The sequence below is a fragment of the Lissotriton vulgaris genome, unplaced genomic scaffold (assembly GCF_964263255.1).
Source record: "Lissotriton vulgaris unplaced genomic scaffold, aLisVul1.2 SCAFFOLD_2916, whole genome shotgun sequence".
Taxonomy (NCBI): domain Eukaryota; kingdom Metazoa; phylum Chordata; class Amphibia; order Caudata; family Salamandridae; genus Lissotriton; species Lissotriton vulgaris.
In genome coordinates, this window is record NW_028253961.1 from 258,012 (window position 1) to 275,404 (window position 17,393).

Below are 17,393 nucleotides of genomic sequence, written 5' to 3' on the forward strand. Positions count from 1 at the left end.
ATCAGGCGGCTTTTGCTGTGAAATTTCACATTTGAATCTGTGCTTTGTGTGCAGCCCCGTATTTCTTCCTTTTTTAGGTCTCGGCTAGCGTAGGCTGCGCACATGCGTAGTCTCGCTGGCGAGATTTAATGACTGAGTAGCGACGTTAACCCCGCCCTTCTTCATTGGCTGGCCTCCCAAACGGTGGCTAGCCATTGGAGAAGAGGTCCCAGTGGCGTTCTTCTTTGGATCTAAGCCCCGTCGTTTTCGGATTGGGGGTGTGTATTTTTGACATTCTTTCTAGGCTGTAAACAACAGTCAAAAACACGCTCCCCAGTCCGAAAAGGACGGGGCTTAGATCCAAAGAAGAACGTCACCGACATTGCTTTGGTAGCTTTTTGGCGCTAATAAATTGCCAGCAATAGATGGGCTCATTGAAGCTGGTGCCAAAGGGACATCGCGGAGCTGGTAACAGTGCCTCACCAGTTAAGGTTACAGTGGCGACAGTCTCTCCGAGCCCGTTGTTTCTCTCTCTCTCTATGTGTGATTTTTTTTATGAGAAAAGGCTTTTTCTCTATATTTTTAGGACGGCCTCAGTTGGGGGTTAATTTATAATTCCGTTATTTATGACATTTTGCCTGGCGTGCACGAGGAAGAGGCGTCGTCACAGCTGCCGTGAGAGAGAGGAGGAGGGCTGTAGGCACTGGTGAGTAATAGACCACGCCACAGCTACTGAGGAGAACACTTGTTTCCATCCGCTCTCGGTTATTCGTCATTTTCTATTTTTTTTGTCGCGATACGAATTTTCTACGAGGATTTTTTATTCAGCATCCTCCCGTTTCACCTCCTCCGGCTGCCATGGGACGGACCCCCCTCTCCGAGGGGACGGGGGTGCTGAAAGCGATGGCGTGGCCGTGGCTGGCTGCCGTCGTCTGCGCCCTGGCATCCGTGCGAGGTAAGGAACCACAATTTGCGCCAGGACACCTCCTAGTTGAGGTAGCTGTTCGCGCTATAGAAAAAACAGTATTATTATTATGTATATTTGATTGCATCAGCTGCATGAGCAGGAAAATGGAACAGTCCGTCAATAAATAACAGTAACGCAGCTCCCCGCCGGTGGCGTAGCAGGAGTGCCATTGGTCTCAGGCAAGCCAGGAAAATGCCCGCCATCCCCCGCACAGAACCTTGTTAGGTGGCATAGGACAGCGTGCCCATCTTAACTACGAGACCTGGTGCCACTGCACCTGCTGGACTAATTGGACTAATTAGATCAGTGCTTCTAACCGCCACATCCACATCCACATCCACCACCACCACATCCACATCCTCCACCACATCCACCTACACATCATCCACCTCCACCCACCACCACCACATCATCCACCACATCACCACCATGTGTGTGTGTGTGTATATATATATATATATATATATATATATATATATATATATATATATATATATATATATATATGTGTGTGTGTGTGTGTGTGTGTGTGTGTGTGTGTGTCTCTGTGTGTGTGGCTCTGTGTGTGTGGCTCTGTGTGTGGCTCTGTGTGTGTGTGGCTCTGTGTGTGTGTGGCTCTGTGTGTGTGTGGCTCTGTGTGTGTGTGGCTCTGTGTATGTGTGGCTCTGTGTATGTGTGGCTCTGTGTATGTGTGGCTCTGTGTGTGTGTGGCTCTGTGTGTGTGTGGCTCTGTGTGGGTGTGGGTGTGGCTCTGTGTGTGTGTGTGTGGCTCTGTGTGTGTGTGTGTGGCTCTGTGTGTGTGTGTGTGGCTCTGTGTGTGTGTGGCTCTGTGTGTGTGTGGCTCTGTGTGTGTGTGGCTCTGTGTGTGGCTCTGTGTGTGGCTCTGTGTGTGGCTCTGTGTGTGTGTGTGTGTGCAAATGCAATAGGTCTCGCATTTGCGAGAGATTAAGCTATTGGCATTGTAAATGACAAACCATTTATTTATCCGTTTTTAAAACCAGCACATCAATAAAAAATGTGTCATTTACAATGCCAATAGCTCTAACTTTTGCAAAGACGAGACCGTTGCATTGTAAATGCTTGTTTCTAAACTGTACTAAAGTGACAATAGACAGATTTTTCCCTGCCAAAAAAAGGGGAAAAAAGTTAATCCATACCTGTGTGTTAAGGATGCTCAATCGTTTTTGTGTGTGTTAAATTGTGTTTGGGAGTCAGTATGTTAAGTACCCCTTTTTGGAGTGGTAGGCGAAGGAGTTTAAAGTATTTTAGTGACTTTAAATTGGGTCGTTCATATAGTATCGAACAGGGAGTAAAAAGCGTTTATTGGCCAATATACAACCAAGGAGACAGATTGTGAGCTGAGCAGCAGCTTCCTTTCCCCTCAGCACACCAGTTTCAGGCTTTGTGATTGGACCGGGGCCTATAGTCACCTGAACAGGCCTTCCTCCTCCCCTTCCACCTTGCACAGCCCCATAAGTTTGAGTCCACATGATCTATCGAGCTATGGTTTCGAATTGCTTTTGGATGTGGGTTTTGATTTGTTGACAGATCTAGGGTTTCTACTGGCCCTAGAACTTAGGGCTTGGTTTTCCATTGATCCCTGGATCTAGGGTTCCTATTGGCTCTAGGGCTTGCATTTTGATTGGTTCTCAGGGCTAGTGTTTCTACTGGCTCTAGGGTTTAGTGCTTGGTCCCCCTCTGGCTCCTGGGACTAGGGTTCCTATTGGCTCTATGGCTTAGGTGCGGATAGATTTCTAGGGGTAAGATTCCTATTGCTCTAGGGCTAAGCGCTTGGGTTCTTATTGGTTTCCAGGGCTAAGGTCTCTACTGACCTTAGGTTTTAGGGTTTGGTCTCCCATTGGTTCCTAGGGATAAGGTCCTATGGTTAGAGTTAGTATCTAGGTCATCTCATCACTAGGGATATTAAACAGTGGGATTAAGGCATCCAGGTAAAGGCCGTCAGGTTATGGGCGTTGTCCGTTTGGGCCTGGAAAGATCATAAGGTTACAATTTCTGTTTACCGGAGGTTTTTCTGGTGGAGATGCAACTATTCATTTACAAAATCCATATCTGTTACTGTTTCATAAATGCTACATGTACTAAATGCACAACTCTCATATACATTCACTAAGTGGAGAGGTGCGGCTCAGGGGTTAGAGGCGGCAGACCCGGAAGCTGAGATCGGCCCTGGACCAGGGTTCAATTCCCCGCCCCGACGGGGGTTGGGCTCAATAATTCCACGGACTCGATAATTCTCGCTCCGGTGCCTACTCGACTCACGGGTTCACACTCTGCGACTCTGGGCAATAGCTTGCTTAATCTCCACAACGGCCCCTCGCGGCGGGATGCCTGGCTTTCACCTTGTGGATACCCTGCCGGGGTATCTCACAGGGTAATACCAGGACGGGTTCCTAAGCAAGCGCATAGATGCCTGCGATGTGGGCGATTTGCGCTATATAAATACATGTACATTTACATTTACTACTACTAAACCACCCCCTCAACCTTTTCAAAAGCAAAACCAACCACTACACCTATGCCACACAACCTACAAACATTACACCAACTCTAAACCCACAACTCAAAAAACTGACAAACACAATGTCAATTGTCCGAAAAAAACTAAAAATCAAGGGAAGGCGCAAACATATGATCACTAAGTTCCCTGATAGTACCTTCCCCCCACAGAACCCTCAACACCCCATTGAAATCACCTGACACCAGAGCCATTATAACAACTATCATCCACAAAAAGCACACACACTCCACACAAACATCCATTCCACCTTCACCCCATGCTGCAACCAGACTACTTCCCAATGCAGTGACAACAATTATTCTATGCCGTTGTGTTCCTCCTCATTTACTACATCGCACAATAACCTCAAAACACCTTGGCATAACCAAGAAATAAACACAACTACAGTGCTTACTCTTCAACACAAGCTGCATGAACAAAAATCACTTCAACATGTTTGACCTACTCTCATAAATCACACCAGACTTCACCTTCATTACAGAAACAAGGCTCAGCAAAGACTTGCATCATCAACAAAAATTGTATTTGCAAAATAAGAGGAAGAAACCCGGTTGTCAACAATAAAAAACATTATGAACAACAATGTATTTTGATGATAAGGGGGGGGGGGGAATGGGCATACGTTTGCCTCGCCCAGGGGTTCGACAAATTGTTTCCATCCAACTCACTCTGCTGAAGATACGCTAGATATCGTAATAGCAACCTTAGCACAAGCCACATTTACAGATAACTCCTCAGTTAAGCTGGAGTGACAGCAAAAAACAACACTCACAGACAATGGAAAAACGAGACATTCATTAATTCAACTCTCATCTTGAAAGTACATCAATAACCATGTGACCAAGACATACACTCCTTCTACAACTGGATCTCCATTACACTAGACCGTTACTAATAAAGAACGGATCCAGGGTGGACCACAAAAAGACCACCACATGGATTAATGTCAGTATCAAAATCATGAAACCACAACTCCGCATACTACAACGCAAGTGGTGAAAAACAAGAAATGAAACTGACAAAAGCACACTACACCACTATAGCAGAGAAATGTTTACCTAACTTTCAAACTTAACAGAAGATAATGACTCAATGCCAGACCAACACTCCAGCTTCTGACCAGGCAAAGTCAGCTATTGTATCCATTTGGGATGTTCTAAACTCACAGTGGAAAAAGAACAGAGTGGCTGAAAACTATTGCTTCTGGACTGATCAACGGCATTTGGCACAGTCCGCCACCACAAAGACCGAAATCATGACCTGCAGATTATGGCTAAATACTACCATATGGCCCAAGGAACTGGAGGCCTCTCCAGCATCAAAGGAATTCAGAAACATAGTGGTAACCATGGATTCAGACTTTTCTTTATTATCATATGTTAACATCATCGCGTGTGCCTTCTACACAATGAAAGCATCACATCTACCCATACCTTGGATGCCAAGAGAAACTGCAATCTATGTTAACTCTCGTAAACATCATGCTTGACTATGCCGAAAGCCTATACCTTGGCACACCCACATTCATCATAGGCGGCAAAATACAACTCATTCAAAATGCTGCCGCAAACTTCTATGTCACCCCAAAAAATGCATGAATCTAGTCTGCCAGTCACTCCATATGCTACCTATAGCTAGAAAAATATATTTCAAGGCTCTCTGCATTGTCCTTAGAGCCTCACAAGGAAAAGATTAAATGTAAGCAATATACACAAAACAAGGTACTGTGCTTCATATTTGCACCACAGATCATCATACCCGTTGAAATCGATGGAAGCCACTGTTTCTCCATAGCAGTCAACATACGAAGATTCCACTAGCATATACACTTTAGAAGACAGTTAGAAACATGGCTATTGCCAAAATAATTACATCATCCCTAGGATAGAATCTGGAAGGACAATCACACCTTCAAGTTCCATCTTTACCTTACAACCCACAGATAGAGAACAACCCAACCAGCAAACGACTTTCGATATGCAGGTAATCTAATGAAGTGCTGACCTATAGTTTGCCTGGATATTATATAGTTAGGTCAGCCAACTGTAACTTACCCCTCTTATAGTCACATAAGAAACAAAACTGCTATGGGGCTTGTCCAATACCATTATTGTACCGGCCAATAAATGAGTCATCACCAAATTAACAGGTGTGGTATAAATGAAGAGACCCGTCACACACTGATGGTTTATTGGAGGAATGTAATCAAGTCTAGCACTACAGGTCCCAGCTACCTACACACTATGACCACTTCTTTACATCTCAAAATGCAATATGGAAAGATATTAACAAAACCCATTTCAGCAGAGTTCTCCACTGTTTTCTCTCTCCAACCATGCCACCTCAAAACCAAAACTATAAACAAAATGTTAGTTTGAACAATTCAGTTCAGTAACCAGTTAAGTAGACTGATCACAAAAAATACAATAAAAGGGACCTGCAGAGCTGCTCAAAGCTGCCAGCATACTGAAAACCATAAAGTGCATGTTTATCTTTCACACCTCATCATAAACCATAATGCCAAATGCTGCGTCCCTGAACACAATAACCTCCCCTTGGTGGTCATCACACACAATATGTAAACACCGCCCACTTAGGTTTAAAAACAACATCCATCAAACCACACAATGTACATGGCAAAGCTTGCTGCTAAAGTAGGCAAGCTCTGCAGTGCCCCCACACAGAGGTAGTAAGCGGTATACAAATGCTGTAATACAATACTTTGGTATTCGCTCAATACTAAACTAGTTTTGGACATGTGTGCCCGATGCAAGCCCACCCGCTAACAGCTGGCTCGAACGATTGCTCATGTTGTCCTTTTTATGGGTCAAACTGCGTTTAGCTATCGACAGAGAAGGAAAAGTACTAGGCCAAGCCGGACGCTCTCGCATTACCTCCGCAGGCTGTACTCCAAGTCTTTCAGCCGCCTCTTGTGTTTGCTTATGGAGCTGCTGCAAGCTGTCTGAAGGACATTGAGTTCTTCAAGTTTCTGCCTGTATACTTTGTGAGATTCCTGCAGGAAGCAGAATCAAAAATATATCCTTTTTTAATGCACATGACAACAAAATAGGTATTTAAATGCAAGTGACAACTCTGTATGAATGTGAAACTATCACACTGATGCAATGAATTCTAGCCCGTCAAAGCACCACAATAGTAAAGGCAGGTAAGTAGATTGTGAGATGTTAAACAGACACTGCACAAGGAAATAGACAAATAACATAAATAGGTGTTAAAGTACATTTTTGCAGTATGACGAGTAATGATTCTAAAACAATTTCTAGCTTGAACAGGGATTCTAATTTAGGATAATGTCAGTTCATTCAGAGTATAAGGGATTAGTACCTCATTTACATAATGCAAACATGGATCGAGTTTTTTTTTTTTTTTTATTTCAGACCATGAATAGCATTTGGCCTGGTTTGCATCTGAAAGACATGTAGCAGCTGAACGTGAAACTGGGGGCTAAGGTAGACTAATGCGGTTCCCATTACAGGTTAAACAGTCTCGGGAAACAGTCAATTTAGAGATCTGGACATCAGGGTAAACCTCTGTCTGATTGCCATCTCATTTCGAGTGTGAATTCACTCAGGGGATGCCTATACATGGATCCATTTTCCGGACAAAAATTAATGTCAAGGAATCATATTCTGCACAAAATCACAAACATATGTTTCTCAGTCCCAACATATCATTGTTTGCTTTGGTGTTCTATATAGACAATGTACAGTCCTCAAAGAGCAAACAACAAGCAAGTGACATTAGAAACAAAAAAGCCAATGAAAACATAGGCACTGGCAGCATAAGACTTGAGTCATTCATGTGTTTGTGACTTACCACCTTTTAGAAATAAGCCAGTGCAGAAAAGGTTCGCCTCTGACCCCATCTGCAATCTGCCGTTTTAATGATGCCACCAAAATGCCACCACCGGAAGATCCCAGGGACGGGACACTACATCACCATTGTAAGACTCACAGAACAAAATACCAACACTGGGAGATCACATGCATGGGACATCACCATCAAAACGACCACAGGCACAAAATATTGCCACAGTGACATACAGGTGTACAAAATATTATGTTTTAGTGTTCCAATGTTCAAAGCATCCACATCCGATGATTCCATGCCCGAAAGAATCACAATGGAAAGCGAATAATTAAAATATCTTCCTGGTGATTACAATAACATTAGACCATCATTTTTATTTTATTTTATTTATTGATAACATTTTATATAGTACAAACATGACCCAAGAACGTATCCGAGCACTTTACAAGTGGTAAGAAAGGAAGAAACCGCAAAATCAAGAGCGAAACAGGATGTGTTAGGTCCCAAAATGAGGCAGGAAGCCACCATAGGAACCAAGCAGCCCACAAAATATACATGATCATAGAAGTCCAATACTTTTCATGGGCACAGCAAACACGGGTTTATGTGGTAGGCTACTATAGTATATGAGCCTTACAGCAAGAACTTGTTAATTAGTAGCACTTTGCCTTCCTTTTTAAATGACACGAGTGACTTCTCAGAATCCATTAAATTGATGTGCCACTAAATAGATGATTCTATGAGGACTGGGATTACCATTTCTGAGAATATTTCAACATTGAAAGCAGTAAGTACCAGGCGTAAGTGGTATTGTTAGGTATGCATTAGATAAGGGGCAGTGTTTGGTTTAAGTGAAGGGTAGAGTTATGGTTCGTATTTGGTTTGATGCTGGGGTAGACTTATTCTTCAGTTTAAGGTCTGGTAACTGTTATGGCAAAACCCTAATATTCACCAATACAATGCGAGAGCCCCCAGGCATATATCACAGGGGTGATTACATCAGGCACAAGGTACCACTTTTGTGGCAATTTCAGGCACAATATATCAAAAGCAAACATATCTTCAATGTAATTTTTCCAGACACAAAATTGGCAATTTGCCAATGCGCATATGCACAAAACATCAACAATGTAATGCTCCCAGGTGCAAACCACTACCACAGTAAGATCCGACATACACATCAAAATTAAACAGCCGCATGCACTACATGTCACTACTGGGATTACCAAATGCACACAACATTTTCTAATGCAATATTCCTAGGCACAAAACATCACAACTGGGTTGATGGCATGCTGGAATTATCCCAGATACAAAATATCACTATCATACAAAATTTCCAGCACTACATATGAACATTAGGATTTGCCCATGTACAGAACACTGCCTATGATAAAGCCAGGCAAAAACTGTAAATCCTTTGCACAAATTATCATAATAGTGCTGGGCACATGCAAAAAAAAAAAAGTTTGACTGTAATGATCTCATGTATAAAAAAAAAATCAATGAGATGATCATGCATAAAAAAAAAAAATCAATAAGATGATCTAAGGCTCAACAAAGCACTGGAGAAACCACATGTGTAAGACATCACCTATGTAAGCAAATGTGCAAACCATTACCAGCATGGTGATTCCACGCACAAAGTGTGGTGATACAAGCCACACTAACACTAAAGAACATTCGATTCTCTATAAAACATCAAGACATTCTAGGTTTTGTACATCAAAGATGTTTCCTAGTCCGGGACAAAACAGTTTCAGGTATTATTTTCGAATTCAAACAATTTTAAAACCATAAAGATGGTACCTCCCACAACCAAAAGATTTGAATGAGCCAAATACAGAGGTCTCTCATTCTTTGGGTTCTAAGGAGCTACAAACAATGTGGGCTTTGCGTATCTCTGATTTAGCGCCACTTAAGTACGATAAGAATTATACAAAGGACAAAAGTACCCTGAACCACACACGATCTGGAAATCATACTGGGTGAGGCAAGGGACAGAAGGCAATGTATAAGGTCAAAGAATTTCTAGGCGGCTTTTAACATTCGGATTCTGTATAAACCTGAAGATGCCTGAAGGCTTCTGAAACAACCCACCCATTCTAAATCTACACAAGCCAGGCCTATTATTTCACCCAGGACATATTCTCTTCCTAACAGCCGAGGGCTGCCCCCAGCAATCAAAAAAAAATAAATAGAAAACCATATTTATATACAACCTATAAAGACAGTGCAAGTTTTTTTTTTTAGCAGATCATTGCCATAATTTTAAGTGAAAGTCACTTAAAGACTTGGAACGGAAGGGAGGGAAGAAAGGAAGGGCCTTGGATAGAATGTGTAAAGGTGGGGGCGGGGTGAGGAGCTGGCTCCATACTTAAGCACGAATGTCTGAATAAATTATGCAGTGGTGCCCCATAGAAGGAAATAGTGCAGCAATGTGTAGAAGTGAGGGTTTGGTGAAAAAAGAGGAGGGCAGTGACAATATATACACACAAAATACATACAAGGCCTATCCAGCCTTATACAAGGCTACAAATTAATTTACAGAACCATAATCTTATATTTGGCTCAGTGAAAAAACACTGTTGTCCACATTTGGAATACAAAATGGAGCGGTCGACGTTTCGACCCAGTGGTAGTGTAGGGTAGCCTAAATCCTTACAGTAGGGTCTTCATCAGGACTGTTGTGGGCACATAAGGAGAAGTGAAATTACCTTTAGCGTATTAAAATAAAGGAAAATGATTGCAACACAAATTGCAAAAGGAATGTATGCAAAACATAGGGTGTGAGAAATTACCCGGTGTCCACCTGTGTCTACGGTGAACAAAAGGTAGAAGCTGGGCAGATCTTAATGACGGAGCTTATTTCAGAAGCTGCCGAATGGCATAGTTACTTCAATAAAGTGATAGAAGGAAAGCTTATATTAATCTCAGTCACTGGCAATAACTCGATCATCATCGTACTAGTGCAGGGTTTTTTACCCACTCTTCCACTCTAGACAGAGGCCAGCCACATGCAAATCAGTTTGCGTCTCCTCCAATTGGAACAGTCTAGCCTGGCCTGCTAGGCCTAGCCTGCTGCAGATGATAACATAAGCAATAAGACTCTAGTTTGGGCCTACTTGAGTAGAGTCTAGAGAGTGTGAGCTTACCCTTTGAAACCTCCTGTACTGAGCACTGATACTATTCACCCTGGTGACGGGGTCCTCCTTGGACGCTGCTCACTGAAATACATCAGCAGAGGCAGTCAACTTCTCTATCCTCAAGTCTCTAAACACTGCCCACTGAAGGTAGGCAGGTGGAGCATCTACCTACTGTGCCAGTTACTTACACACTTAGTGGACCACAGCCAATAAATAAGGGACAAGGGTTTTTCCAGATAATACATACAGTGGCAAGTGTTTGCCCACCACACTCATCATTAGCAGAGTATGTTTCAGAACAAATGATAACTTGGAGCATACGCTTTCTGGCCCTGCTCCCAATATGTACAAGATAAAAAACGTTATAGAGGTGTTATCCTAACATGTGGTTCGGCATCTTCCTTCAGTTTAACAAGTTGATTAACAATAAAGTTCAGAAACAAACTCAAACAAAAAAAGGTTTAGCCAATAATATAACTATCATTGTACCCATTACTGTCATTTATACAAATAAAGAAAATGTAGTATATTTTCTGAGACTCGTGACTCTGAATGGGCTTGTTACACAAAGGCTGGACCTCCAGCACCACATTTCAAAACACTCCTGGATCTGTGGAAGTTACAGAATACGGACTGTGTGGCGGTTAGCGGACTGCCCTACTGATTAAAAGAATGTCTTGCTGTCTGAGAAGGAATTCTGGACCTGCTTACCTACATCGCAGGCTACCTAGAGTGACTTTAACCCCTTGCCCGCGGCCGGAATTCCGCTCCTGTGCGGCACAATCCGATCGCGGGCGTGATGGCCCCCAGCCATCATCAGCACACGAGACTGTGTGCCATGACGGCCGGGGGCCGTCATTAGCATGGAAGGGATTAAGGGTCAGTAGGCTGGCCACCTGTCTGAGGTACAGAGAAAAACAACCTTCACAGGTCTCCCTGCAACTGCCGATCTGACCTGCTGCAACTAAACCTGCCTGGACCTCCAACTGGATCGGTCTGAGCCCTGCTGGCCTATGCTGGGGTGAGTCCCTGATCCGCAAGAGGTGCCCCCCAGGTCCTGGACCCTTTGCTGGCTTCAGAGTGTACTTCTCCTAAAGAAAAGGTGAAAATCCTGCAGCTGCTCCGACTACTTTGCCTTGCATTAGATTACAGAATGAGGGCATTCTGGTTACTCTACCCAAAGAGACAATGGATTATGTTACTCTGTATTTGAATACGGAATGAGAGAGCTTAACTCTGTTTAACCTTCAGTCATTTAGTGATTACTCCAACTGTCTTACTGTGTGGTAGATTCCAGAAATATTGCACTGCCTGCTTCATCCTTCTTTAGATTACAGAAACAGATTATGCTGTGGCCCCCCTGTGGTGCGTCTGAAACCAATGCTCACACTGACAAAGGATTTAGTTTTGCACTGGCAGAGTGTCCCCAGAACTGGTTTGAACTGGGCTCAAAGCCCCTTGGACAAAGGGATCAAAGATATTTTGGGGTAGGAAGATGACTCTATATATAATATACCAAAATAAAGTATAGTGTGCACAGAGTCCAGTGGATCCCCAAAGGTAGGCAGAGGTAAAAGTAGATAATACCATTTTGATAGTGTGGGTGAGCGGTAAGACTTTATCAGAAGGTATTGTTAAGCATTTATTATACACAGTCAGGCAAAAAATGATGTCACCCACTCTAAGACCAAACTCAGACCAAGTTGTTTGTATAAAAATATTATTTAGTTGTGTTTTATTTTCTAGAACCAAGCCAGGCCTGGTACAGGTAAGTATACTAATACTTTGCAAGTATAATGCAGATAAATACAGTCTAAATGCAGTTGAATGAAATTGGATTGGTTACAGGTAAGTCATGTGTTTATAAAACAGTTAGAATTACTTATCAGATTAGTGTGAACGTTACTTTTCAGATTACTTTTTAAGTAAATTTTTCTACTCAGTGCGATATGCCTAGATATCACACTGGGGCATTTCCTAGATAAAAGGTAAGTGAATCAGTTTTTGTAAATATGTAGTTTCTTATGGTTTCATACAATCCAGCTCCACACTTACAACAATTTTCACAATGCAGTCCTATGTGAGAAAATCAGGTTAACTGTAAGTACTTAGGTTTGGGAGTTAGTTTTCTGGGGTTAGAACTAAGGTTCCCCCCAGGGTCAATTATGCACACTCAAAGCACGTTCAACGGCACTAGGGCGGCCGGGTGCAGAGTGCTGAGGCCCAATTTTATCCAATGGGGGATAGAGGGCCTCCGGTTGGTGGCTGCTCACAAGCAGGCCACAAGGTTATGTGAGCAAAGCTCATGGACTTGGGCTCGGGGCAAAAAGGGGATCCGATTTAGCACACAAGGTGCACCTACAGCAGCACATGGGTGGCCGGTGCAGGGTGCTGTTTTGTCGTTGGGTGCCCTGTTGCTTTCAATGGGGATTCTCCAGTTGTAACAAACACTGCAGGACGAAGGTCTTCTGGAGTCGACCACCGGTTGGAGATGTAAGCTGGGATGTCTTGGGATGCCGTGACACCTTTGGTTGGGCCAACCAAGGCCGTGGGACGTCGGGTGCAGGGGTGTCTTTTGGCATTGAGTTTTTCTTACCGGCTCCAGTCGCAGTCAGGGGAATCCTTGAGAAAAGGGCTGCAGGCATCAGTTGGACACTTGATGTGGGTCAGGGATCACCAAATCTAAAGTTAGTATTGCCGGGGAGACCTCCTTGTGGTGTAAGACCACTCAAACTCGGGCTGTGGGCGTCTGGTGCAGACTTGGGGATATAGCCGGAGCCAAAGTCTGATGGTGAGCAAATCGGGTGCTCACGGGAGACAAAGTCTGGTTGGTAAGGCAGGGCAGATCCTCCGGGTTCTGAGGGGCTGCTGGCTGCATGACACACCAGGATTTTACTGGAGCAGGTCACAGTCAGGACAGGCCAGTAGGGATGGGGCCAAGTCTGTTGGTGTCCTCCTCCTCTTCTTCAGGAAGGCTCTTCTGTCCTTCTTGTTTCTTCTCGTCTAAGGCGGCAAGGTTCTGGGTTGCCCCTAAATACTAAATTTAAGGGTGGTACACATAGTTACAGGTCAGCACCAATGGGCCCCTTCCTTGGGGTGGGTACACCCCCTATAATGCCACCTTTCATTGGGAGGGGACATAAGCCTCATTCTGGTTGGCTGGATCCCCCCCATCTGCAAGATGCCGGGGACCTAGAGCTGTGCTTCACTTCGCCTACCCCACCTGAGGGGTGGGGTTGGCAAAGGTGGGTACACCTCTCCTCCTAATGTGGTTTCCCCGACGATTCTCTCACCCACAGTAGGGGTCAGAACCAGTGGGGGACAGTTGTTGGGAGCAGTAAATGGCTTGGTTAGCTCACAAAAGCAGCAAGCCTTTGAAGATTCCCCTTCTTGGACCCTGCCCATCCTGGGGGAGGAGCTTGGCACCTAGACCCAGTATGTGCTTTGTTTCAGGACCCCGAGAACAGCAGGCTCTCGACCCAGGGGTCCAGAAACATGTCTGGTGGTGGAAGCTGGTGAGCAGCCCCTCAGCCTGGTCACTAGAGTTAGGTCGTTTTTCTGGGGGCATCTTGAAGATGCCCTCCAAGTGCTTTTTTTCATTAACATTAAATCCCACACTGGCATCAGGGTGGGTTTAATGTGCTGAGGAGTTTGATACCAAACTTACCAGTTTTCAGTAGAGCCATTATGGTGCTGTGGAGTTCGTAAGGACTAACTCCCATACCATATACTCTTTATGGCATTACTGCACTTATAATGTCTAAGAATTGACTAAGACAATGGAGAAGTATAGGGCTCATGCACCTGTACCCTCACAACTGGTATGGTGCACCAGCTAGAGGGGTGGCTTTTCTATGCGAGGGCAGTGGATTGTAGGCATGGCACACAGGGATATGTGCCATGTCGACCCTTCACTTTGTTCTGCACCAAAACACGCAGCCTACAATGGCAGTGTGTATGTGTATAAAGGTACAGGGCCTCTAAGGGTGGCACAATATGTGCTGCAGCCCTTAGGGGCCTTCCCTGATCACAGTGCCCTTGGTACCCCTGGTATCTTTTAACAAGGGACTTGCATATGGCCAGAGAGTTGTCAATTGGGTTTTGCAACTACACAGTTTAGGGAAAGAACGTAGGACCTGGGTACCTGGTTGGCAGGAACCCAGGGCACACTCAGTAAAAGTACAGCAACATTAGGCAAAAGGTGGGGGGCAATCATGCAAAAAAGGGACACTTTCCTACAGCAGATCACTTCAACCTGCACTCAAATACAAAAGATAAGGTTTACCTTTCTTTGCAATGGATTACAGCGAGTGATTACTAGGATTGCTTCATCCTCCATTAGATAAAATTATTTACATTGCCTTCCCGAGTTAGATCATCGAAGACTACCTTATCTTGTAATAAAGGCAATCAGTCCCATTAATTTAGTGTTTTAGTATGGAGAAAGTGATTTCCTCGCTTATGTGACCCTTTGCTGTATTAAAAGGAAATTGCGCTGGTTTCTTCACCCAGTGCTAGACTACAGGAAGATACTCTGATCACCTGTCATGCACTTATTTACAGGAGGCGACTGCTCTGATTACTCAATAAATGATAACAGACTGGGATCCCTCCTCATTGCTTTTTCCCGATTGTGCCTGCTGGAGATGACTTTGATTGCCCAACCCTTCCAAGGATAACGGACAGAGGGTGGAGGGGAGAGTGACTTTACCTTGCATCAGAGGTTATAGCAGGTCATTGCTTGTATACTTTACCCTGCGTGTGTTAAAAACTTTAGTGCCCTAACTAGCATTTGATTAGAAAAAAAATACTCTCTGTAGAATAAGCTATACTTGATTTCAGGAGATTACTAGAAATGTTTCCCCATTTACTAGTGTATGGAAGCAAATTACCATGATTCATTTATCTTGCAACAGATCACAGAAGAAAATTGGCTGATATTTCACCTTGTATAAAACAACAAGTTTATCTAATTTCTAGGCCTCACAATAGACCTCAAAAGTAGATTGCTGGAATTTCTTTACCCTAAACTAGATTGAGTAAAGAGATTGCCTGCTTATTTTAAACTTTGATGGGCAATAGAAAAGAACAGAACGCCAGTACTTATATTAATGAAGTGTGTATTAGATAACACAGAAGGAAATCGTCCCAATTTCACTATCTGATAGAGATTTCACATGAAGGGCTAGGGCTTACAGAACCTAAATGCAGCCAGTAGCGTACTGGCACCTGGTAGTCTTGATAAGCCAGTTTCCAGGAGAATTCCATTAAAGAGAGGAGCATTCAATCTTAGAAGGCATCCAGGTATTTTCTTTTTGTTATGGTTAGAAGGCTAAAACACAATTAAGCAAACAGTTCCACAGCTCTTAATGAAATATCAATAAAAATGAGAAGCTACCAAACATATGGAGTCCACCTAGAAACACTGCCTTATGCCCACTCTATTGTACACATGCGCAACCAGATTACCTGAACATGACATAAAGCGGGGGCAGAAATGCTTCTGTACAACCAAAGCACTCATCAGGCAATTGCGACATGTTGTTAGTGACTACATAATACCAGCATTGCTCCAGACAGACAAACTAACATGCAAACAAAAAAAATCAGGAACTATATAGCAGGCAAGGGGATACTGGTATAAAGATGTTGAAAGCAAAATAATGCAGTGTTTTGCTCTGCACTGTCTGCAAGCCAGAGGCGATCGCTCACGTCCTACCTAACATGATAATATTTTCAGAGCTGCAAGAAAGCTGGCCAGTCTCGATCTAGGTGCTCATCACGTGATGTCACCTACCACAACAACGAGGACTGCCTATACCAGTGTCACTCATGACGTCTTCAAAAACTAAATGCTTTGCTTGGGTTTCATTAGCACTCAGCTGCTTTGCTGGTGCTATTGCCGAGAGAAACAGCAACATTTTACTCACATTTAATTCAATATGAGGTTTACAAAGGGAATATGAGGTTTACAAAGGGTTCCTAAGCTTTTGATAAAAAGGCAGGGCTACTCTTGGTTTATGGATAGGAGAGTTCGCCTCTCAGGACAGTAAGAAGGTTAGAATCAGGAATTATGGAGAACTGCATTACATGCCAGATTTTCGGGTTTATTAATTCTAGACTGCAGCGCTCTACACTTTGCACAATCCCTGCGACTCCTCTGACCCATTGAACACTAGGCGTATGGTCTGCAGAGTGTGAATAAGAGCTGGGAGCGGCTGGCTGCACAAGGTCACCATGAAACTAATTGTACAAAATAACCACAATGGCCCATGTGTGGACTTTATACACAGGTTGCTTTCTGACCTCCAGGTTGGGAAGGATTCCAAGGGGCACCGCACTGCCCCCCATCCACCCTCGACAGGGACTTTACCTGCAGCTGCTGGAACTCGTCCTCCAACTCCCCCCAGTCCGCCCGGCATCTCTCCAGAGACATGGCGGGGCTGCAGGAGGACATCCTGCACCGCTAGCACCCGGCCTCCGCAACAGCTGCTTCAGCGCGCGCGAGGCGCGTCACCATCGCTCGCGTGCACACCCCGTCTCATCGACAGAGACGATACACCACATGGCGGTGCCTCAACAGAGCATAGCGCCGCCATGTTAGAAACACCGCACGGCCTTTGGTTGGGAAAAGGCTTGTCACTTGAATCCATATTTTAGTCAAATTTGTATTATATTGATCCACATTAATCTATAATAATTGTTATTTTAAACATTAAATTAAAGGGAAATGTAAAAAACACTTCATAAAAGAATGCCGAGTGTGTTACAATTTTTTTTCTCGCCATAAATATATGTGCAATATTAAAAAGTAATACGTTTTTTATTATACCAGTGATACATCTTTGAGGGTATCACAATGAAATGATTGGACAGTGTCGCTTTTCAAGCATGGCCGAACGTTTCGTGAGATCAAATGAGGCTTTTTCGG

At 43.8% G+C, this 17,393-nt stretch overlaps 1 protein-coding gene across 2 annotated transcripts in view; it reads right to left on the reverse strand.

Annotated features, from left to right (window-relative positions):
* LOC147660706 (transmembrane protein 120B) overlaps positions 1-16,995 on the reverse strand; it is a 118,319-nt gene extending 101,324 nt beyond the window's left edge. Inside the window, exons 1-2 of one of the 2 annotated variants that reach the window (XM_086951521.1) lie at positions 16,836-16,995; positions 6,380-6,498 (exon numbers count right to left, since the gene is read on the reverse strand). In XM_086951521.1, the coding sequence (XP_086807647.1) occupies positions 6,380-6,498; positions 16,836-16,919 (203 nt within the window). In that variant the 5' untranslated portion in view covers positions 16,920-16,995. The remainder of the gene's footprint in view (positions 1-6,379; positions 6,499-16,835) is intronic. The other variant, XM_086951522.1, reaches the window with a different exon arrangement.
* Positions 16,996-17,393: the final 398 nt, after the last annotated feature.